This window comes from Pleurodeles waltl, chromosome 3_2, assembly GCF_031143425.1.
Source record: "Pleurodeles waltl isolate 20211129_DDA chromosome 3_2, aPleWal1.hap1.20221129, whole genome shotgun sequence".
Classification (NCBI taxonomy): domain Eukaryota; kingdom Metazoa; phylum Chordata; class Amphibia; order Caudata; family Salamandridae; genus Pleurodeles; species Pleurodeles waltl.
In genome coordinates this window covers 116,435,135-116,460,260 of record NC_090441.1, presented here as the reverse complement: position 1 = coordinate 116,460,260, position 25,126 = coordinate 116,435,135, and the positions used below count along the sequence as shown (strand labels likewise).

The 25,126-nt window shown below is 45.5% G+C and overlaps 1 protein-coding gene across 1 annotated transcript in view; it reads left to right on the top strand.

Annotated features, from left to right (window-relative positions):
- The window catches only part of LOC138286550 (S-adenosyl-L-methionine-dependent tRNA 4-demethylwyosine synthase TYW1-like), a 490,050-nt gene that overhangs the window by 351,184 nt on the left and 113,740 nt on the right, over positions 1-25,126 (top strand). The window contains exon 14 of the mRNA XM_069226929.1: positions 12,154-12,264. Within this exon, the coding sequence (XP_069083030.1) occupies positions 12,154-12,264 (111 nt within the window). The remainder of the gene's footprint in view (positions 1-12,153; positions 12,265-25,126) is intronic.

Here is a 25,126-nt window from a genome sequence, read left to right as displayed (position 1 = left end):
TATGACTGGGTGTCGGGAGCTCTGACCTGCTGGTGATCCCCATGACTGATCTATGCAGTAAAGAACGTACAAAACTGTCTCAAAGATGCCACAATTGTACATATGATACTCATGTGTGACGTTCCCTGCCAGTTCCGAGGGGCAGCACAGGCCTGTGGAGGTTGCTGATGCAGCCGGCCAGTGTCTGGGAAGGGAGGTTATTCAGAGCACAATGAAAAAATAGGAAGTATGTTCTCCAAGGACTGATTCATACAGCTACTTTACTGATAAAATAGCTATGTGGGCCTTATGGCAGTGAAGAGGAAAACTTCATATATTCTATTATTATAATTACAATAAACTAGTAATGAATGTTTTCTCCTTTTATAAATCATTGTTTTTGAGGTGGGTTAGCTCAGTTGGCTCAATCAGATGCAACAGATACTGTGACATCCATAATACAGTTATGTGTTGAACGAAAGCCCAGTACTGGAAATGTGGTGTTTTTACGACACTGTGGCTGAGAGTTTTTGGGTGTTTGTGTCCCATCACTGAAACTAACCTTCTGCTATGGGATATGTGAACTTAACTTGTTTGTTCCTTGGTAGAGAGAAGGAAAACCTGTTGATGTTCTTCACACATGTACCTCTTTGAACTTGTGACACCAATAGACCTGTGAAATGGGATATAATTTATCAGAAATTGCATACTAATTTTAGAGGGAGGTGTATCCCTGCCTGCTTAATAACGACAATCTGGTTATGTTGCAGTACAGCACCAAGAGAATCTCTGCTCAGCGTCTGATAATAATGGCAGACGACACTGCCACCTGCCCCGAGAAATGTGTAATAAGTTAAAGGGGTACTAAACAAGATTAAAGTCAAGAACACAACATACCCCAGTAACATTGCCAAGCCAATTAAGAAAATGTGAATGCCTAAAAATAACAAAATGATTAAAACAAGATAAGAGAAACAAGAGACATAAATATTTGAATTTCTAGGTGCCAATGCAAAGTCGCAGTTCAGGGTTGACCGTAACCTAGGACTGATTTCAAGTCCACAGCAGTGGACCAGATGTTGGTTAAAATCAGCATGTTGCTCTGGCTATGTTGCTTACCTCCTTTAGACTTTGAGGACTGAAAAAAACTTCTTAGTCCTCCTGCCGGGCAGCATAGGGTGCTGATGCTGGCAAGTTTCCTTCAAAGTCTAATGTAGTCGTCAAGCTCCCCCTTGCCTCAATCCAAGGTTTCACCTTCGATCTTAATCAGGATTATGGTTCTTGCAATTCTTCAGCAGGTCAAGACTTGCAGTTGCAGCAAGGAAGGGCTTGCAATGCTGCATACCTTCACTACAAGATACAGAATTAAGCCTTTGTTTCTGTGGCAAAAAAAAGTTGAGGATAAGCCAGTACAAAAAATGAATCTTCATGCATTTTTATGTATGATATGCTGTGAAGATTGGGAACAGACTTATGTCATAAAAAGACAATTGTCTGCCCTAAGTTGTGAAGGCCTTAGTTGGTTGGTCTGAGAGGCTCTATTACAACTTGTCATTATGTTTTTGTAATCCAGATTGAATAAAGAGACTTAAAATCTTTTATAGATGAAACTAGGATCGCCTGTTAGACCAATTCTCTTTCAGTTTTAAAGGACATCGCTTGGTTAGCCAGTCCTTGAAGTTCAAAGAGACACCCATGAGATCATTTGCCGAAAAGGGCCCAGTTTTACAATATGTGCAAGACAAAAATACCATCCTCAGCCTACTCTTAACTTCAGAGATGCCATCTATCTCTGCACATAAGCAATCACTATGGTGGCGGCTACAAAAATAAGACCCGCGCAGCCTAATTTTTCTTGCCTTCTAGTAAAGGCTTGAAGCTTAGTTTCCCTCGTCACAGTGATACGAACATTAATCCCAGCAGTGTATGTGATGGGGGATTTCTACCTTTAAGCAGTGCAACTCAGGATGACAATGTAAGGTGAAAATCTATGGCGAAACAAAAACGTTGCTATTGACACGTAGGATGCGGAGGTATTTGACACATACCAACCATGTATAGAACTGGCTTTTTTTGGGCAGGGCTGTGTGTAGTAACACCTCGCACCCAGCTCCATAAACTCTGGGGTTCTTCCTTCACATATTAAAATGCTTTCAGTTTTAAACTATTAATATGCTGGTAACTGCTAGATCCAAAGCTGCCCTCGCACCATTAAGGTATTGTTAATTCACTAAGGGCTATGTACAGCAGAAAGGTTTCTTCAACATTATTTCTTCATGCAATGGGGAAGGCAATCAGAGCGTCATGGAACCTATCTGCGGCACTAACTATTTTCTTAATAGCACCTACATTTCAATAAGACCCGCAAGCCACTACACACCAGTCTCAATCCGCAAAATTGGTGACTTGTGTGATTCTAAATCTAGGCACAGTACCCAGTTGTTGCACTTGAGAGTATCTTTTCTGTCATACTGTCCCAGTATTCTTACCAGAGGGGAGGTAGTATCCAAATGTATCTTGCTGAGCCACTACATACTTACCACAGTCCTACACTAATGAACTACCCATCCTTTGGACTTGGTCCTTTCTGCTGGGTTATCCCCAAACCTTTTGCCTTCACCTTCCTGTTTTTTTCAGCCTGTTTTTGTTGGCTTTTAGGACTCTGCCCACTTTACCACTGCTAACCAGTGTTAGTGCCTGTGCTCTCCTGAATATGTGGGAGAACTGACGTACTGATGTGTCCCCAACTGGCATATTTAACTTGGGACTCCCTGTGCCCAGGGACTTTAAATTAAATTCTAATAGCGGGTCTGCAGTACTCATCCTGCCACCTACATCACTCAAGTAGCCTTTTAAACATGTCTCAGGACTGTCAGTGTAGCCTCTGTGTGTCCAGTTTAAACTTCCATTGCGACCTGGCAAAATAAGCCTTTTGCCAGGCCTAACCCTTCCTTTCTTAATGGATGTAATTCACCCCTAAGGTAGCCCCTAACCAGCTCAGAGGGCAGGCTGCAATCTGTTGAATATTCACTTTTACCGTTTACATGTCCTGCTAGTAAAAAAAAAACTTTAAAAAAAACTTACATTAGTTTTTCACTACTGCAAGGCCCACCTCTCCCAAAGGATATCATCTGGTTACTGTATTACACGTAAAAAGTGATAATTTTCAATTGGGAGCAAGTAGGAATATAGAGTTGGGTGTCTAAAGAATTGTGATTTAAAACCCTCTTTCATGGTAAAGTCAAATTTTAAGTTACAGTTCTGAAAATGCCACTTTTAGAGAGCGGGCATTTTCTTGTCCTAACCATTTGTTCTCTGCAGCCTGTTTCTTGGGTCACATGACTAGGTGTAGCTGGCAGTTGGTCTTTGTGTATTACTCCCATACAGTGAGACAAAGGATAATAGGTGTTGGCAGCATGGGCCATCTATAAATTGATGAGGGGGAGGAACTGTCACCTACCACACTTTCACACTACAAAGGCTCTGCCTCAACACTCTTACAAAGGGTTTGACACTATTCTTTTGTTACCCTAAAGATGACAACAACTATCTGTAATGCTCTCCCTGCTCCTTGTGGTCATCTCCACAGCAAACTGAAATCTTTGCCCTGGACTTTTGAAGGTGACTTCACCATAAATGAAGGTGTGGTTGCTGCATGAGTAGGGTTTCACCCCCTCAACCTGTAACCCAGTTTTCAACACTATGTCACAGACAGCTGGTGTTCACTGTGGCCATTCCCACTAACCCCCAAACCAGTCCTTGAGAGGTATGGTGTGCCGTGTACACACTGAAAATGTGATTGAATTCATAGATGTGCAGAATACTACCTGTGGAACATCTTCATGTTGCCCATACGGTGCTAAGGGCACTGCTTTCTCTGTTCAGGACTGTAGGCACGTCGGATGGTCACTCCGGGTGTGGACATGATGTGACAAAATGAGAACAAGAAGGAAGGGGGTGCAGGAGGGTTATTGTCACTAATTCATGCTTACTGATGTCCAGATATGCAGATAGTATATTCAAAATACCTGTGCTCCAAGGTGCCCCGGGGTACTTAACCTAAAAATACCCCTGTTGTACTTTCAACCCGCCCCCAAAAACACCTAACCGACTCATGTGGATCTGAAAGTACCCCCATCTGTATGTCATGCATGGTGGAAGTCGTGATCCCTGTGTCTGTAGCTTCACTGTGCTGCTGTTGGCCTCTAATATACTAGATGTAATTTAATGTATTTGCTTTTCATTGTTGAAAGGCTGCAGTGTGGCTGTATTTGAACGAGATGAGGGCATCGAACACCTAATCCATCCAAAGCTGGGGACGCTAGGGCGAAGCAATTAAGCTGCCATGCAAAAATAAATACAATTTCTTATTTGGAAAGGTTTCTAGTGATTGTGAGGGTTTGTGTGTGCAACTTCGTGTGGTGATTTAAAAGTAATCCCTTTGAATTTCAGAGTTGATAGAGTTAAGACATATTTACAACCACATTTGTCAGGAGCTGCTTGGTATTTCTCTTTGTCGTTGTTCACGAATTAATCACCATAAATCATCTTTCAACCTGCTCTTTATGAAGGTGTGCTGGGACTTGCTGTACTGCCAAATGAAATGGTGGTAGTTTTTGTGCTGCGAAGACTTTTCAGGGTCGTGTAAGTGTTTTTCAGTAACATGTGTACTGATGTTCGTTTCCTTGGTGAAGTCCCAGACCCTTGGCTCCTCTGCTTCTTGGTGCAGCATCAGCAGGATTGTGGAAAGATGTTCAAAACCAGATTTATGTGGAATGTTCGCTGTGGTGCACTACCAGAAGATGTGTGGTATATCACATGTAAGTGTGAAAGAAACTAGGAGTTGTTGACTATATGAAAATAGTAGAAAATGTGTCTAGAATATATTGTCTGGTTTATGCTTTGGTTTCACTTAGTTGTAAATTTAAAGAACCAGCACATAGCAGCTTAAATGCCAAAATAGACAGCATCTTTCCCACATTTCATTTGCATACCCCAAATCCCCAGAGTTCGGATCATACTCTTGTGCTAATACTTCCTTTCAGTTGTCATTTACCCATCAAATTAAGTGTTTCAGGCCAAGATAGACTAGACAGGCCAAAAGAGATTTTCTTTTCAGTCCATTGTCTCCTATTTGAAATATTTTGTTTGAGTTATTTTGAGAATAGAGTTTTAAATATCCTACTCTCCATATGCTATGTAGTTGCCCTTTGGATTACATGTAAGTGTCTCTTGGCTCGCTTTTTCTCCCACTTTATTTTCAGTCTCCTGGGAGCTGAAAAAGGGTCAGATATTTCAGTCAAGCCATGGCTGCGGGATGCCAACCCAAACAAGCCAATGCCTTTTCAGTGCTGAGCAAAAGCCTAATCTTTGTGCATTTGGTATAAGATGACATGAGTACTAGGAGACTGTAGCTGTGTGTAGCGAGACCTAAAATAGGAACTGGTGACGATCCTGCTAATTATAAATTAATAGCTCGCTGTTCCTTGAAGTGATCACATAGCTATTCTTCAAGATCAGCAGCCTACTTAGTGATATCACTGAATAAATACGATTGTTCTCTCCAAAGTTGGGTACCACCCATATAAAGTTTTATGTGCAGTTAACATCATCCTGCTTCACCAAAGAGCAGTGGTGCTGTTGCGCTTATGGAATGCCTATCCTGACTGTAATTATCAAAACAAATGTGCTATTATCTCAATAAAACACAAACAGTTTTTTGGGAAAGAAGAAACTTAAAGTAATGGCTCGTTGAGTGCCTTGGCCCTGCATTAGCAGACAGGTCGCTCCCCGCTACGCCGCCCAGCGCCACCACCTCACCGTTCCGTCCCCATTGTTGTCTCTGCTCCGTTCCAGCTTCTCCAGCCGCTGCGGCCCCTCCCGCCTCGCTCCTCCACCTCACCGTTCCGTCCCCATTGTTGTCTCTGCTCCGTTCCAGCTCCCTAGCCGCTGCGGCCCCTCCCGCCTCCCTCCTCCACCTCACCTCCGTTTCTTTCTTTTTTCCCCGCTGCTGCCATCCCATGCAGCCCCAGCCTTCCCATTCGTCCAGCCCTCGCTCCTCCCAGCTGCCACTCCCTCCCTTCCCCCATTTTTGGAAGCCGTGGCGCGGTAACAAGGAGCAACCCTTGACCCTCAATAGCAGGCAGGTTGCTCCCTGCTCCGCCGCCCAGCGCCACCACCTCACCGTTCCGTCCCCATTGTTGTCTCTTCTTCATTCCAGCTTCCCCAGCCACTGCGTCCCCTCCCACCTCCCTCCTCCACCTCACCATTCCGTCCCCATTGTTGTCTCTGCTCCGTTCCAACTCCCAAGCCACTGCATCCCCTGCGGCACCTCCCGCCTCCCTCCTCCACCTCACCTATGTTTCTTTCTTTTTTCCCGCCGCTGCCATCCCCTGCGGTCCCACCCCCCAGCCTTCCCATTCGTCCAGCCGTCCCTCCTCCCAGCTGCCACTCCCTCCCCCCATTTATGGAATCCGCGGCGCGGTAACGAGGAGCAACCCTTAACCCTGCATTAGCAGGCAGGTCGCTCCCTGCTCCGCCGCCCAGCGCCACCACCTCACCGTTCTGTCCCCATTGTTGTCTCTGCTCCGTTCCAGCTTCCCCAGCCGCTGCGTCCCCTGCGTCCCTTCCCGCCTCCCTCCTCCACCTCACCGTTCCGTCCCCATTGTCATCTCTGCTCCGTTCCAGCTCCCCAGCCGCTGCGGCCCCTCCCGCCTCCCTCCTCCACCTCACCTCAGTTTCTTTCTTTTTTCCCGCTGCTGCCATCCCCTGCGGCCCCAGCCTTTCCCATTCGTCCAGCCCTCCCTCCTCCCAGCTGCCACTCCCTCCCTCCCCCCATTTATGGAAGCCGCGGTGCGGGCGCGCCGAAGGCGTTCCAAAGGCAAGCCTGTCTGCACCCGTCCGTGCCAAGACAGCGCCCAGCGCCAGTCCCCCTGGCCCTCGCAGACAAGCCTACTCCCCCCTCATCCTCCACTCACTCAACCCAGGCCCTCTCCCCACCTGCACCCTTTCCAGCCCCAAACACACTCATGGCCCCTTCACATGACACACCTGTCATTTTTCCTGCTCCTCCTCCCTCACACCACACACCAACCACAGCGACCCCCCGACAACACACATAAAACCCCCAACGCAACACACACCTGCTCTGCTCCCACCAACCAGCCCCGCAGCACACCACCCCACAACTAGAACACACACCGCAACACCCTCGTGCACCACACCAACGCCACCCACCACAACCGCCTCAACTGCCTGCTCCTCAACACCCGCTCCCTTCACAAACATGCCATAGAACTCTGGGACCTCATCACATCACACTCACCGACATCACCTTCCTCATGCAAACCTGGACCAACCCCTCCTCGGAACCAGACATGGCCATCGCCACCCCCAAGGGATACAAACTCCAACACAAAGACCGCCTCAACAGGACAGGGGGTGGCATCGCCATCCTATACAGGGACACCATCAAAGTCACCACCAGCTCCAAAGACACTATTGAAAACACGGGACACATGCACTTCCTAATCCACATTAACAACAAGTCCACCCTCAGAGGTACACTAATCTACAGACCACCAGGACCACGCCCCGCCTTCTGCGGCACCATCGCCGACACCATCAGCTCGCATGCCCTCACCTCCACAGACTACATCCTCCTCGGTGATTTCAACTTTCACTTGGAGAACCTACAAGACCACAACTCAACATCCCTCATAGACAACCTCACCAACCTCGGACTCAAACAACTAGTCAATGCACCCACCCACTCAGTAGGACACACGCTCGACGCAATTTTCATCTCAAGCCAACACATAGCCTACACCCACACCACCGAACTCCTCTGGACTGACCACCACTGCGTCCACTTCTCCTTCGCCGAACCCCCCACACACCACCATCAACACACCACACCCTACCGCATGTGGGACAAGATCCCCACAGAACGCCTGAACTCCCAACTGGCTCACAATCCCCCCCCTCCACACCAACGACCCCAACACAGGAGTCCACAACCTCTCAAAATGGATCACCACCTGCGCAGACACACTAGCCCCCCTCAGAAAACAGATCGCCACCCACAACATCAAGAACGCCCCATGGTTCACCCCCGAACTCCAAGACTCCAAGCGCAAATGCCACCAAGCGGAGAAAATATGGCAACAAGAACCCTATACAACCAACTTCTCCACCCTCAAAGCCACCATTAGCACCCTTCACCAACTCATACGCACCGCCAAAAGAGACCACTACAAGACACGCCTTGACAACAACTCTCAAAACAGCAAAGAACTCTTCCCCATCATTAATGAACTAGCCAAACCCAAAGCCAGCAACATAGACCCTTCACACACACAGCCCCTATGTGACGCCCTCTCCAACCACTTCCACCACAAAATCCTGGACATCCACAACAGCTTCATACCACACACACCCACTCATGATCCCCCCCACCACACTCACCACCTGGGCCCCCACCACACACAAAGAAACCAAAAATAACCATGAACTCCATCCACTCCGGATCCCCCTCCAACCCCAACCCCTGCCCACAACGCATCTACAACGCAGCCAGCCCAACCATCGCCCCCATACTCCGCAACATAATCAACTCCTCCTTTAACGCCGCCACCTACCCAGACCCCTGGAAGCACGTGGAAATCACTGCTCTCATTAAAAAAAAAAAAAAAAAAAAAAGCTGACCCAGAGATCCTCTCCAACTATCGCCCCATCTCCCTCCTCCCCTTCCCTGCCAAGGTTGCAGAGAAACTAGTCAACACCCGCCTATCCCACTACCTCGAAGAAACCAACACTCTCGACCCCTCACAATCCAGGTTCCTCAAGAACCACAGCATGGAAACCGCCCTCATCGCATGCAATGACGACATTAGGACCAAAGTCGACAAAGGCGAGACCGTCGCACTCATCCTTCTAGACCTCTCCACAGCCTTTGACACTTGTCTGCCACCACACACTCCGCACACGCCTCCACAACATAGGAATTCGCCACAAAGCCTTAGACTGGCTCACCTCCTTCCTCACTGACTGGACCCAGAGAGTCCACCTCCCACCTTTCCAATCCACCAGCACCAAGATCATCTGCGGAGTCCCCCAAGGGTCCTCTCTCAGCCCCACACTGTTCAACATTTACATGATCCCACTAGCCAATTTCACCAGGAATTTTTACATAAACACAGACAAAACCGGACGCACATTCTCTGGAAAAACTTCAAAAGTGTTGGTTCTTTTACAAAATAATGTGTATTTTCTACTTAGTACCCTACCTATCCTCATTACTGTCCCTTTCCACTGCCCCTCTGTGCGTCCCGATTGTTGTATGATGTATTTTACCATTATGTGCCAGCCTGATTGTTTGAAACTCTTGAGGGTCGGCTCCCACCTCCCCACCCCCATAAACATACTGACCATGCTACGCCCTGCTAATTGCTTTTAACCAGGGTGCACTGATATTCTTCTGTGCCAATCAGTGCTTCACAGCAAAGTGTTTCACTGCAGTAAAACCTTCTTAGTTAAACTCTTCTGAGGCATCCGGCGCACCTGAGAAGTATTTGTTATTAGCATAATTGGTTTTAGATTCTGCCCTGGAGAGCTTTGTTTGGCAGCTGAAAGACAAAATTGAATTTAAAAGAATAGAACATAGAGGGAGAGATCTGCAGCAGATGTTGAAATCCATAATCGATGTTGCCTCTGTACGTTCGGAAACACCTGTCAGATGTAAACAAGTAAGCCATTCGTCCTCTGCCAGCTGTTGTGAGCTTTAATGATTTTGCTGGCAAGATTTATTGCTGCAATAGTTTTGAAATGAAACCTCATGAATGAGGTAGGTGACAGAACGCAACGAAGAATATGGCATGGAAATAAAATGTCCTGATCTTCTGAGACTTCTGTAACCTCTCGGTTTGAGACATCAAATAGGATTGCAGTAAACACACACCTGTGGCTTTTGTGTTGCATCTGTTTTGCTGAGCATGAGGGTGTAATAATGTAATGGTTATTTTTCATGAATATCAGAATAACCCTTTTATGCCATGTTATGAGTATTTGTAAAGCGCAAAATCCTCCCAGATGGTATCCTGTTTGTAATTTAGAATACCTTTTGAGATAGGATATGAAAAGCCAATCAGCTTTTCAGTTCTGTTTCTTTCTCCCTCTCGGTAGTTCACCCCTGGTATGCCTAGCCCACATACTTTCACATGCCTGCGAATCCGTGGAGTGATTTACTTAATGTTCAAATGTAGGGTCTGTCTGCAAGGTTTTAAAGCTGCAGCACCAGCCGACCATCCCAGAAACTTGGGAATCACTCTGGACAACAAGCTAAACATGACTGCACAAGTCAGTTCAGTGAGCACTGCCTGCTTCCACATGCTCTGAAAGTTCTTCATATGGCTGCCACGTAACACCAGATGAACCATCACGTAAGCACTTATCACTGGCAGACTCCACTACTGCAATGCACTCTACACCGGAATCTCCAAGCAGCTCACACAGTGACTCCAGCCCATCCAGAACACCTCCGCAACACTCCTCATGTACCACATCATACTCACATATCCCCACACCTCAGAGAGCTTCATTGACTCTCCATTCACAAATGCAGCCAGTTCAAACTCCTCACACGCACACATACAAAACCTTGCACAGCACCGGACCAGCATACCTGAACAGTTAAATATACTTCAGCCAGCCAGAAACATACTCTCACCCTCACTGTCACTCATGCCAACACCCTTGCCATCGCAAAAGCTATGTTCTATGTCACACCCAAACATTGGAACAAACTCCCTCAGCACATCAAAGCCACGTCCTCACTTGAGTTCTACAAGAAACTGAAGACAATACGAATGACCAGTGGCGACCTCTCGCCTTACTCCTGCTTTAGCAGCTGGATACCCTCACAGGTGATTAGCGCGCTCTACAAATCAACATAACAGGCTACATATTTAGGCCTGAAGCCATATTTTCCTCTCCAGCCTAGTTGATGGCACAGTATGGGGTGAAGTCCACAGGTGGCATTTATCTTCAATGCCTCTGGTGTATTATCTACACCACGTACCTGGGCATTGCAGGAAAGTATAATTTGCCTGTTAAGTATTAGCCAGTTTTGTCATGTTTTGGGGATCAGAGCACATGGATTGGTTTTGCAGTGCATAGAGTTCAAAAACCAGTAACATAAGCCCTAAAAACATGGGGTGATCACAAATGAGGCATTTTCTAACAGCAAGAATGGCACTTACGTTCTCATTTTATCCAAACCTGCATTTCACTGTTACGTATAGTCATTCACCAGGTAACGCAAGGGATAGGTTACCTGGGTGGTTATTAAAAGTGCCTTCACCCATCTTTACTGAGATGCCCCATCTACCCCACGAGAACAAAAAATGGTCACGGCTCCTTCCCACCCTGTCTTCGCTTTGGGGCTGGTACACTCTTTACCAGATACTTCTATTTTTGCCACTTTGTCCATTTTTGTGGTAGTTGGTAAGAATTTGAGTATTAGCTAAGTAGTAAGAAGGGCAACCACAAGTGTCCCAAAAAAAGCAAGTAGCTGAATTTGATATTTGGCTCTCAGTGATGGCCTTTTCTACTAATCAGAAACTGTGATCTACAAAAAAAATTCTTAGAATTAATGTTCCATGCGTTTACATGATCTCCAACACCATGAGATCTCACATTTGTGTTTGCTGTTGGATTTTTAAACATGCTATCCATCCTTGAAACATCACTTCCTTTCCACTCTAATCACACAACCATACATAAATCTATCGGTGATCTAGTGCTGAAGAGAAGGGGTTGTGATCAGTATTATTGTTTTCCAGTCTTGGTGACTTCTGCAGATCTCTTACAGTCCTTCTTGAAATACCCGCAGCCAACCTTCCATCGCTACTCAAAAATAATTTAAGTGCTATTTTGTAGGTAGTAGTACATGTCTAAAACCTGAAACTCATGTGTTCTGCTGTGTTAGAAGGGATTGCTGAGATATTTTCCTTGATCATGAGAGAAGATTATAAAATTATAAACTAGTAAAATCCCCTGGGATCCTCGCCTGATTTCAGTGACTCTAAAGTTGAGTATAGCAGATGCTAATTATGAAGTGACATTTGTGGAATAAGGAGACATTTTTTTTAATTAAACTACATATTTTCTTGTTAGCAACAACGCACAGTTTACAGACTGACCCTGGTAAAGGCTTGGAATGTTGATGAACTGAAAGCCTATGCTGAACTGGTGGCTGTTGGGAAACCAGACTTTATTGAAGTTAAGGTAAGAAGCTTTCTTAGTTTGTTGTTTGAATGACTTTCCATTTTGAAAATAACTGGTTCATCTGAACAAATTCTCGTGGCTGAAATTCCAGTATTGCGCTTGAGATTATGGTCTCAGAAAGAATCCTACTAATTGGTATTGAAGAAGAATACTTCTATTGAACACACAATTGATCAAAGAAAATGTAGACAATGAAAACCTACAAATCATATGTTCCATTACATTTTCGATTAATTGCTCCTCTCAAAATTCAAGTTTTTCATCTGCAGAAAACAAAAACAAGAAGTGGCACAGCCAATAGGTCTCGCCTACGAGGGCTACCAGCTTTGCCAATATGCTTTAGCTGTGTTATACAGCAGCACAGCTGAAAGTTAGAAGGAAAGCACTATAACGTAGCCAGTTTGTGGCTTGAAGTTATTGTGACCTGTTGGGAATTGGGTTACTGGTTGAGAGGAGTAAAACCCTACTCAAGAAGCAACCACAGTCCTTGTCAAGGTGAAGCTGCAGACAACCCCAGATTAACCTGTGTTTAGCCCTCTGATGACTTGACACAAACGCAATCAGGCTTAACATAAGTTTTCAGCACATGAAACAGTAATGAGGTGACAACACAAGACAAGTCCCACACCAATTTAGAAAAATGAGTAACATGTAATGCATTATTTGATACTAAAACAACAAATACACAGGCAGTAAAGCCAGAGAAATTTAATTTTAAAGGTGCCAAGTAAATATAGAACCTAAAAGCACAAATTGGCACTTGTACTTATCTGGCCGTGTGGATGGTCATTTCTGTAGTGCAAGGAGCAGGCTTGGCTGTCGCGGTTCGTTGTCGCTGTAATGAAAAGATTCCATCAGATGTCGCAAATGGTTGTTAGTAAAGATTCACATTGGCGGTCACTGCGGGCTGTCAGTGTTCCAGCACAGAGTGCAAGTCTTGCATTGGCTGGCAACTAGATCCTGGCATGAACAGGCACAGACTCAAAGAGCCCAGAACGTCAGGAAGAACTCAACTGATGCCACACGAAGGATTGAGAACCTGAGGGGCACCAGTTGGGGATCAGGAACCCAATCCAGCACAGGCCAGCTGGGATTAGGCAGGTACAGTTGCCGGACCAGCAAGCAGATCACCTAGGCAGATACTGGGAGTCCTCTGGGAGCTTATGGCCCTGTCTCAGAACAGGAGGTCAGTTAGCGGACTCTTGGAGGCACTTCTGCTTGAGATGAAGGGTGCTGGTCCAGTCTCCCTTCTCAGGCAGCAGATCCACACAGTAGCAGTCCTTCTTGCTGCAGAGCAGCACAGCAGTCCTTCTGTAGTATCCCCAGGTCCAGAGGTGTACTGAATAGTTTGGTCTGGGAGTCCACTATTTATCCTTGGTGCCATCTTTGAAGTAGGAGACGTTTCTAGAGTCTTCAACTACCTGAAGTGTCTGGAGCTTCCTCCTTCCCTGCTCTGGCTCTGGGGGACACCGAATACTACTGTTAATTGCTTTGTGGTGGTGCTGAGGTAGAGTCATTGTGATTGGCAAGTGTGGTGACAGCTGTGACCACCCCCCTCTCCCAATCAAGTCAGAGATGGCCCATCCTGCCAACACCCATCCCCCCCTTCGTCTCACTGTCTGGGAGTAATACACAAAACAAGCTGCCAGCTACACCTAGTCATGTGACCCAGGAACAGGCTGTAGGCATCAAATAGCTGGGACAAGAAGATGCCAACTTTCTAAAAGTGGCATTTTCATAACTGTGACTTGGAATTGGACTTTACCATTAAAGAGGATTTTAAATTACAAACCTTTAGACACCAATCTTGACATTTCTAGAGGCTCCAATTAAAGCGTGTCACTTTTTAAATGTAATAAGGTAACCCAAATTCATTCCATGAGAGAGGTACGCCTTGCAGTAGTGAAAAACAAATATAAGAGTTTTTCACTAGCAGGATATGTCCAACTTTTTAAAATACACTGCTCCCTGCTCTATGGGCTGCTTAGGGCCTACCCTAGGCATGACGTATATCCATTAAAAATGAAGGTTGAGGCCTAGCAGAAGGCTTAGTTTTGCCAGTTTCAAATGGCCATTTAAAACTGCACACACACAGGCTGGCTGTGGCAGGCCTGAGACGTGTTTAAAGGCCTACTTACGCACAATCAGTGCTGCAGGACCACTAGTAGCATTTCATTTACAGACCCTGGGTACTTGTAGTACCAATTTTCTAGGGACGTCCAAGTAAATATATTTGTGCCAATTGGGTGTAAGCCAGTGTTACCCTGTTTAAGGAAAACAGCACAAGAACTTTAGTACTGGTTAGCAGTGGTAAAGTATTCAGAGTCGAAAGGCAAAACCAGGTTCAGAAAACATGAGGATGAAGACAAAATGTGTGGAGATGACCCTGCACAAAGGGCCAAGTCTAGCAAGCAATATTACTGTATTCTTAAAGTTCAATAAATATATGATTTTTGCCATCGCACTCCCCATGACCACAGAGCATGTGTGCTTATTTTAACATGTATGTCTGTATTTATTCATTTTGAGACAGTGATATTTAGTGGATTCCTTAGCATTTGTACTCCTTGCATTGTTAGGGATATGAGTATTGAAGTGGGCGATTTACATTGATTTAGTCAGGTCATAACTATATGTACAAGTCATTTCTGTCAAAAAACTCAAGTAGAGCTCTTGGGGCCAGATGTGCAAAGCATTTTTAAAATCACAAACACTCTGATTCGGAGTTTGCAGCGGTAGACATGGTTTTTCTAATGTACCAATCCCGTTTTAGGAGTCTAACTTTTAGTGACTTTTAAAATGGTATTGGGGTCTCAAGGTTTCCCTTGTAAGGACCCAATCGATATGTGATGTATCAATGTTTTGTGAGAGTGATCTGGCCACAAAACATTGAAAAACTAGTGACTCCCAAGTTGGGGTGACAACTTGGTCCCTCTGGGACCCCTCACCCTTTGCGAAACAAAAGTGTGTTGGCAAGTAGGCAGTGGTCCAAGGGATCATTGCCAACTCTCAAAGTAAAAAAAAAAAAAGAATAATAAAAACATTGTTTTATTTAAGGAAAACAGGCTGCTTTTTTAATTTTATGAATTGACCTATTAGTACATAGGTTTGTTTGAAAAATTCTATACTAGTCACAAAAATATTGATTGTATATTGTGACATTTTCTTTTTTTGCTATCAGTATTTAGTGCATCTGTTACCTGGTTTCCTGTGATTGCAGTTTTACTTGATAAAGCCACAATGTCCTCTGATATTCATTTGTTTCCTCTAAAATATTTGAAGCCCAATGGAACACTTCAGAAATAATTTAAAAGAAATGCTAATAGCAATTTTAAAATAATCGCCTTGGGACCAGCCGACATCCAGTTTGCCTACCTATATTTAAGTCAAGGCTGAAACCTACCTGCCCAGCATTTTTTGAAATGCATAGATCAACACATGAGTCGTATGAAACTGAAAGAGCTTACATTTATGATGTGCTGGCCACACCTCCACAATGTATTTAAAACATGATGCTAACAATTGTAGTTATCAGTGAGGCTGATGAGAATTTTGTAGTTATGATATTTGATTTGGATTGAATGAGCACTTTACCCAAAAAAAGGCATCAACAAGTGGGTCACTGCACCAGAAATATAACTGTAAGATAAGTCACTCTCTGCAGTGAAGGTAAGGTATGACTAACTGATATCCTTGTCAACAACTGTTTTGAAAAGGTTAACTCGGTCATTTGAGGCGAGGTTACTGAGTAACAGAATTTCACTGGCTCCCTCTCTATGACCACCAGCGACCACACACTAATACACCTAGTGATAAAGACCAAGACATCTGGACAACTTTGAAGGAGACGCAGTAGAAGTATCAACTGAATGGAATGCAAGAAGGAAAAGACCAGATGCATACATAGCCTTATGGTATCGTAGTGATAATCTGTCTGGTTATATTCCACCTATGCCTCACAGAAGACCCTAGTTATGAGAGAGAGAATGAGAGAGAACACACATACACTTATTGTGCATTAACGAGTAGTAACCTGCCACTCATACAAATAGTCGATAGTGAAAAATTCACTGGTAATTTTGATACCATGGAAGACTTTGTGAAACTTTGCCTTAAAATGTAGAATAAGTCCTTTCTATTCCATGCTGCAGTGAATCTATTCTTCATGTTTTCTCTCAATTAAGACTGAAGTTGATTGGTATGGACCAGTCCTCAAATGTCATTATTTTCACTTGTCATCTGCATCAAATCTTCACTAAACATTTTAAGTGGCGTCTCTGCCTAATGAAGTAACGTGTAAAGGACAGTGTCTTGAATAACACTGTTTAAAGACTTTATTACAAATTTTACAAGCTAAAACATTCACACTCCTGCTGCAATGTGTGTAACCACATCGTGCAGCATTGGTAATTTGGGTTCCCTTCTACTCCTAATCTCCCTTTCCCTTTTCTCCCGTCTTTCCTCTTCTTCTCTGCCTTCCCCATCCTCTTCCATTGGTCTTCTACATGTTTCCTTTAATCTCAGTTGTCATAGTTTCTGTCATTACTAATTTGGTGTTGGACCCGCTAAAGAATAAGACATTCTCTTTTATCCAAAAGAGGACATGCATGAGGCCCCATTTGATCTTTGAGGGGAATTCCAGATTGTTGGGAATTCCAATGTGGGCTCGTGTCGTCTGCGTACATTTGACAATGTAGTTGATATTGGAAAATTACTTCTGGTAGAGACTGCATACAGGGCTGAAGAGAAGCGGCAAATGGGTACGGTACCACAGTGGGGAGAAACAGTTTGTAGTATCTTCCGCTGCATGTGCATCTAGAATCTTACTAATTGCTTGCACGCACAGCGGAGCCGCTCGCACGAGCCTGTTCTTCGGTGTTCGGGTTTTCCTTATGCATGCGGTGTGTGCGAGGAATACTGAACGTCGATGAACGGCAGTTGAGGAGCGACAGATCTGCGCTGGGGTAATAAAATTTGGAAACATTTGACGTGCTTCTTTTCTTGAAAAGGAATAAACATTGTTTTGACAGATTATGGCCCTCATTCGGACCTTGGCGGGCGGCGGAGGCTGCCCGCCAAAGTCCCGCCGTCAGGTTACCGTTCCGCGGTCGAAAGACCGCAGCGGTAATTCTGACTTTCCCGCTGGGCTGGCGGGCGGCCGCCTTCAGGCCGCCCGCCAGCCCAGCGGGAAAGAGGCTTCCACGATGAAGCCGGCTCGGAATCGAGCCGGCGGAGTGGAAGCTGTGCGACGGGTGCAGTTGCACCCGTCGCGTATTTCACTGTCTGCGCAGCAGACAGTGAAATACATTTAGGGGCCCTCTTACGGGGGCCCCTGCAGTGCCAATGCCAGTGGCATGGGCACTGCAGGGGCCCCCAGGGGCCCCGCGACCCCCCCTACCGCCATCCGGTTCCCGGCGGGAGAACCGCCGGGAACTGGATGGCGGTAGGGGGGGTCGGAATCCCCTCGGCGGCGCAGCTAGCTGCGCCGCCTTGGAGGATTCCAATGGGCGGCGGTACACTGGCGGGAGCCCGCCAGTGTTGCCGGTCCGACCGCGGCTTTACCGCCGCGGTCGTAATGCCCATTGGAGCACCGCCGGCCTGTCGGCGGTGCTCCCGCGGTCCTCCAACCCGGCGGTCATGGACCGCCAGGGTTGGAATGACCACCTATGTGTCCTGGAAATACTTCACAGCTTACCATATGTGGCGACGAGCTGTGGAGCTGAATCACCCCAGGCTATCACATTGTTCCTGCGAGGCCCACACGTGCCTATTGTTCTCTTCTACTTTAATCCTTGTGGACCCCCTGAGCAACGTCAATCACAGGGAAACTTAACCAAAACTGCCTGCTGTTTCTCCCATGACCCTCTAGTCAAAGGGTGTATCTACAGGAAGTCCTGATTCCTAAGCAAACATGGCAGCCATCTTTAAACAGTAATTTTAACCAAGGATTCTATGACTTTTTTCAGTTTAAAACTTACTGCGAGGTTGGTAAGTTGTTAAAGACTTTGCAATCTTGGTTTTACATTGTTCTAAGTGACATTCTTACTCCATCTAGCAGTCATGCAGTCTGTTAACCCTCCGCCACCATTTTTGGAAACACCTCGAGAGCCGGCTATACCATGGAAACAGTCATATGATGCTTTTGAAACGTATTTGGGTGCTATTGGAGCATCCACGTTCAGACCTGAAAGGAAAAAATGTTTGTTACTGCATTCCTTAGGATTCGAGGTAAGATCCGTGTTTAAACATTTACCTGATATTCAGCTGAAAAACGGCAAAGAACTTGACGAATTTGAAGAAGCTCTTAAGAAACTGGTTACCAAATTTGATGCTCCACCAAGTTTGGTCATAGCGAGACATACATTTTTTAGGAGGGAACAGAAAGGTGAAGAAGATGTCAATACTTACATATCTGCATTGAGGAAACTGGCTTCAGATTGTCGTTTCGAAACATTTCCTGATCAGTTAATACGTGACCAATTCATTTGTCACTGTTCGGATAAGTCTATCAAACAGAAGTTGTTGTCCTTGGGAGATCCATCTTTATTGGATTCGATCAGAGTTGCAAAAACTATTGAAACTGCGATCAAATCAGCCAAAGAATTAGAACATGCACAAGTTGAACAAAGTAATGTAGTCCAGAGATCTGACGGCAGACGCAAGATGAACATTCCGTCATCCAGCAAAGGAGAAGTGGCCAAACACAATAGTTTCTTCAAACAAACTAACATATGCTTTAGGCGTGGTTATCCATCACATCTAAAAGGAGGGAAGATCTGTTGTAGGAAAGTACCATCTTGCCTGGCATGTTACCCCCATATTTCACTGTATATATGTTGTTTTAGTCTGTGTCACTGGGACCCTGCCAGGCAGGGCCCCAGTGCTCATAAGTATGCGCCCTGTATGTTTTCCCTGTGTGATGCCTAACTGTCTCACTGAGGCTCTGCTAACCAGAACCTCAGTGGTCATGCTCTCTCTGCTTTCCAAATTTGTCACTAACAGGCTAGTGACTAAATTTACCAATTCACATTGGCATACTGGTACACCCATATAATTCCCTAGTATATGGTAATGAGGTACCCAGGGTATTGGGGTTCCAGGAGATCCCTATGGGCTGCAGCATTTCTTTTGCCACCCATAGGGAGCTCTGACAATTCTTACACAGGCCTGCCAGTGCAGCCTGCGTGAAATAACGTCCACGTTATTTCACAGCCATTTACCACTGCACTTAAGTAACTTATAAGTCACCTATATGTCTAACCTTCACCTGGTGAAGGTTGGGTGCAAAGTTACTTAGTGTGTGGGCACCCTGGCACTAGCCAAGGTGCCCCCACATCGTTCAGGGCAAATTCCCCGGACTTTGTGAGTGCAGGGACACCATTACACGCGTGCACTATACATCGGTCACTACCTATGTATAGCGTCACAATGGTAACTCCGAACATGGCCATGTAACATGTCTAAGATTATGGAATTGTCACCCCAATACCATTCTGGTATTGCGGGGACAATTCCATGATCCCCCGGGTCTCTTGCACAGAACCCGGGTACTGCCAAACTGCCTTTCCGGGTTCTCCACTGCAGCTGCTGCTGCCAACCCCTCAGACAGGTTTCTGCCCTCCTGGGGTCCAGGCAGCCCTGGCCCAGGAAGGCAGAACAAAGGACTTCCTCTGAGAGAGGGTGTAACACCCTCTCCCTTTGGAAATAGGTGTGAGGGCTGGGGAGGAGTAGCCTCCCCCAGCCTCTGGAAATGCTTTGATGGGCACAGATGGTGCCCATCTCTGCATAAGCCAGTCTACACCGGTTCAGGGATCCCCCAGCCCTGCTCTGGCGCGAAACTGGACAAAGGAAAGGGGAGTGACCACTCCCCTGACCTGCACCTCCCAGGGGAGGTGCCCAGAGCTCCTCTAGTGTGTACCAGACCTCTGCCATCTTGGAAACCGAGGTGTTGGGGGCACACTGGACTGCTCTGCCAGTGCCAGCAGGTGACGTCAGAGGCTCCTTCTGATAGCTCCTTCTGATAGGCTCTTACCTCTCTTGGTAGTCAATCCTCCTTCCTAGGTAGCCAAACCTGCTTTTCTGGCTATTCAGGGTCTCTGCTTTGGGGAAATCACCAGATAATGAATGCAAGAGCTCATCAGAGTTCCTCTGCATCTCCCTCTTCACCTTCTACCAAAGGATCGACTGCTGACTGCTCAGGACGCCTGCAAAACCACAACAAAGTAGCAAGACAACTACTAGCAACCTTGTATCGCCTCATCCTGCCGGCTTTCTCGACTGTTTCCAGGTGGTGCATGCTCTGGGGGTAGCCTGCCTTCACCCTGCACCAGAAGCTCAGAAGAAATCTCCCGTGGGTCGACGGAATCTTCCCCCTGCTAACGCAGGCACCAAAAGACTGCAACACTGGTCCTCTGGGTCCCCTCATCCTGACTAGTGTGGTCCCTGGAACTCAGCAACTCGGTCCAAGTGAGTCCCACTGTCCAGTGACTCTTCAGTCCAAGTTTGGTGGAGGTAAGTCCTTGCCGCCCCACGCTAGACTGCATTGTTGGGTACCGCGCGATTTGCAGCTGCTCCGGCTCCTGTGCACTCTTCCAGGATTTCCTTCATGCACAGCCAAGCCTGGGTCCCCGACACTCCTTCCTGCAGTGCACAACCTTCTGAGTTGTCCTCTGGCGTCCTGGGACTCACGTGGACTCCAGTTCACTCTTCTTCCAAGTGCCTGTAAGAGTACTTCTGCAGGTGCTGCTTGCTTCCGTGAGGGCTCCCTGAGTTGCTGGGCCCTCTGTCTCCTCCTCCATGTGGCGACATCCTGGTCCCTCCTAGGCCAAAGCAGCACTCAAAAACCTCTACCGCGACCCTTGCAGCTAGCAAGTCTTGTTTGCGGTCTTTCTGCATGGGAACACCTCTGCAAGCTTCATCGCGACGTGGGACATCCGTCTTCCAAAGGAAAAGTCCCTAGCTCTCTTCTTTCTTGCAGAACTCCAAGCTTCTTCCATCCGGTGGCAGCTTCCTTGCACCCTCAGCTGGCATTTCCTGGGCTCCTGCCCACTCGCGACACTGTCGCGACTATTGGACTTCGTCCCCTTGTCTTACAGGTACTCGGGTCCGGAAATCCACTGTTGTTGCATTGCTGGTGTTTGTTCTTCCTGCAGAATCCCCCTATCACGACTTCTGTGCTCTCTGGGGGTAGTAGGTGCACTTTACACCTACCTTTCAGGGTCTTGGGGTGGGCTATTTTTTTAACCCTCATTGTTTTCTTACAGTCCCAGCGACCCTCTACAAGCTCACATAGGTTTGGGGTCCATTCGTGGTTCACATTCCACTTTTGGAGTATATGGTTTTTGTTGCCCCTGTACCTATGTGCTCCTATTGCAATCTACTGTAATTCTACACTGCTTGCATTACTTTTCTTGCTATTACTTACCTAATTTTGGTTTGTGTACATATATCTTGTGTATATAACTTATCCTAATACTGAGGGTACTCACTGATATACTTTTGGCATATTGTCATAAAAATAAAGTACCTTTATTTTTAGTAATTCTGTGTATTGTGTTTTCTTATGATATTGTGCATATGACACCAGTGGTATAGTAGGAGCTTTACATGTCTCCTAGTTCAGACTAAGCTGCTTTGCCATAGCTACCTTCTAGCAGTCTAAGCTGCTAGAAACACCTCTTCTACACTAATAAGGGATAACTGGACCTGGCACAAGGTGTAAGTACCTCTGGTACCCACTACAAGCCAGGCCAGCCTCCTACATCTGTCCAGCAAAGAATGTTCTGTGCAGATTGTGGCAAAAGAGTACATTTTGCAAAAGTGTGTCAAAGTAGCAAAAGTGGCAACACTAAGGTTAATGCTGTTGTTGATGATAGTGATGACAGAATGGTTGAGTTGATGAGTGAAATGCAAGAAATGATTCTGGCTGTGAGTGACCATGACATAAGAAGTGGTAATCCCGATCAGTGCATTGATCCTTACATTTTAGTACAGGTAGGTGACAAACATTTAAGGTTGTTAGCTGATTCGAGTGCCAGAATCACTATGATTACTCAGGAGTTATTTGAACAAAATTGGGGCACACGAAAATTGAACCCACCAGAGAGGTTACCAGTGTCGTACGAAGGTAGGAGGATTGATTTAGTGGGTTTCTTTGAAAATGTCTTGGTTTTCAAAGGATGACAGATTTTTGGGAAGGTATATGTGCCTGTAAAAGGATTGAACATTTTGGGGTGGTTCCATCAAGGGTTGTTTGGCATGGTTTTGCGTCCAGGTACAGGTGATCAGGTAACAGTAATAAGAGATTCTTCCAATAGAGAAAATCTACTTAATGAGTTTCCTAGAGTCTTTTCGGGTGAATTAGGTAGGTTAAGAGGCTTTACACATAAAATAAAAGTTAAAGATAATGCCTTTCCTATAAAACATAAATTGAGAGGTGTACCATTTAGTGTCGGAGATGAGTTAGAAAAAGAATTGCAGAGTTTACGAATGGAGGGAATCATTAAACCTGTTGATTCTTCATTATGGTTATCACCTTTTGGTTGTGGCAAAGAAAACAAATGGTGAACTAAGAGTATGTGTCGACTTGAGAGCTCTTAACAGAGAGACTTGGGTGGACTCCCATCCACTGCCAAAGATTAGTGAGATGCTCTCTTGCATTACTGGAGCGAAACTCTTTACGAAACTTGACTTGGCTGCTGCTTATCTCCAGGTAGAATTGACACCGGATTCTCATCACTTCACTGCCTTTGTTTCCCCGTGGGGGACGTACCAATATTGTCGTATGCCATTCGGACTGTCGTCGGCAGCATTAGTGTTATGTCTACGCTGCTTAAGGGCATAAAGAAAGTGTGTGTGTTTCAGGATGATGTATTGATCCATGCTGGTGATGGACGTGAACATGATGAAATTTTGATGCAAGTCCTGAGAAGGTGTAATAGTGCTGGGGTTGTGCTGAAAAGAGAAAAATGTCAGTTTCTTCAAACGTCAGTAGAATATTTGGGGCATGTCTTGACTGCAGAAGGTGTTTATCCCAGACCAGATCTTGTAGAAGCGATTGTGAAAGCACCTGCACCTCAGGACAAAGTTGGTGTCAAATCTTTTTTGGGACTTTGTGAGTTCTATTCTAGGTTTATTGAGAATTTTGTGACTCTAGTCAGACCCGTTTCGAATCTACTGAAAACAAAAACAGATTTTGTGTGAGATGCTGAATGTGAAAAAGCGTTTGATATCATTAAGCAAAGGTTGGGTAGTGCTGATGTATTACAATCCTATGATCATGATTTGGAGTGTTTGACTGTGGATGCCAGCAAGTTCGGCATTGGAGCTGTTTTGACGCAGATCAGTGGAAAACTAGAGCATACCATTGGGTTTGCGTCAAGAGTGCTCAGACCAAATGAAATACACTATTCTGTAATAGAAAAAGAATTATTAGCATGTTGATGGGGTATAGAGAAGTTAAAACCTTATCTGTGGGGAAGACATTTTTTTGCTCCAAACAGACCATAAGCCTTTAGTTTCTATTTTGAATGGTACTAATGTCAAAAGTAGCACACCAAGAAACGCAAGATTTGCAGCTAGGTTGTTAAAATTAGATTTTTCCGTTGTGCACATTTCTGGAGGATAGAATGTGAGCGCAGATTAGTAATGGGATACCTAGAGAGATAAAGACGTTGGTGGGAAAGAGGATATTCAGGATGAAAATTGTTTCATTGTGGTCATCGAATTGGAATGTACTGGGTCATTTTCCGAAGCGTACTGGAAGGAAGCATCAACAAATGATCCTGTACTCTCTAAAGTCGTAACGTACGTCAAGGAAGGATGGCCACATGAGAAAAGTTTGGATCTTAGTGCTCAACCTTTTTTTAAGGTGTCTGATGAACTGTCAATTGAAGATGGTGTACTACTGAGAAATGATAAAATTGTACCGCCGGAAGTTATAAGATCTATTATTCTGGAAAAAGCACATGAAGGTCATTTTGGTTCTACTCTTACAAAAAAAAGGGTGAGAGTACTATTGGTGGCCACAAATGGACAGAGACATTGAAACATTAGTCAAATGTGGTCACATCTGTTCCACCAGTGATAAGACCCTCAAGACATCAACTCCTCCGCTTAAGCCTATTGAATGTCTGGCAGGTCTGTGGGAAAAGATTGGTATCCATTTGTTAGGGCTGTTCAATTCACTTCCACCTAAATTACGTTATGCTTATGTTGTAATTGACTACTTTTCCAAGTGGCCTCATGTGAAGTTTGTTGGACATGCTAATTCCACGTCAGTTGTGTCTTTTGAAGGAGGGGTTTCCCAAGGAACTTGTGTCTGATAATGGGGTCCAATTTGTTTCAAGTGAGGTTGAACATTGTCTGAATGATTGTGCTATCAAACATATGAAGAGTTCACTTTACCAACAGCAAACAAATGGTTTGGTTGAACGCTTTAATAGAGTGGTTGGTGAACGTGCCCATTGGGCTTTAGCTAATAGGTGTGTGGTTGATGCAGCTGTAAAGAGTATGCTTTGGTTCTACAGAACAACGCCCCATACAAGCACGAGGGTGTCTCCGGTTGAAGCGCTGAGGGAGGAAGCCTGCCACGCTATTTAGACCAGCTTGGTTGTCCAAATTTTTCAAACATTCTATGTGTAAGGAACACATTGACTGCAAGGTTCGTTCGGGTATGAGGAAAGCTCAAGAAAGACCAAAAACATTATGACAAGAAAAGAAGTGTGAAAGAGTTACGATTCATGGTTGGTGATTGGGTGCGGGTCAAACTGTCTAGTTTTGTCAAAATGGTGACTCAAAGTTTTCCGAACCTTTGAGGGTTGACAAAGTGTGTGGTAATGCTGTTCGTAACTGGTGGAATGTG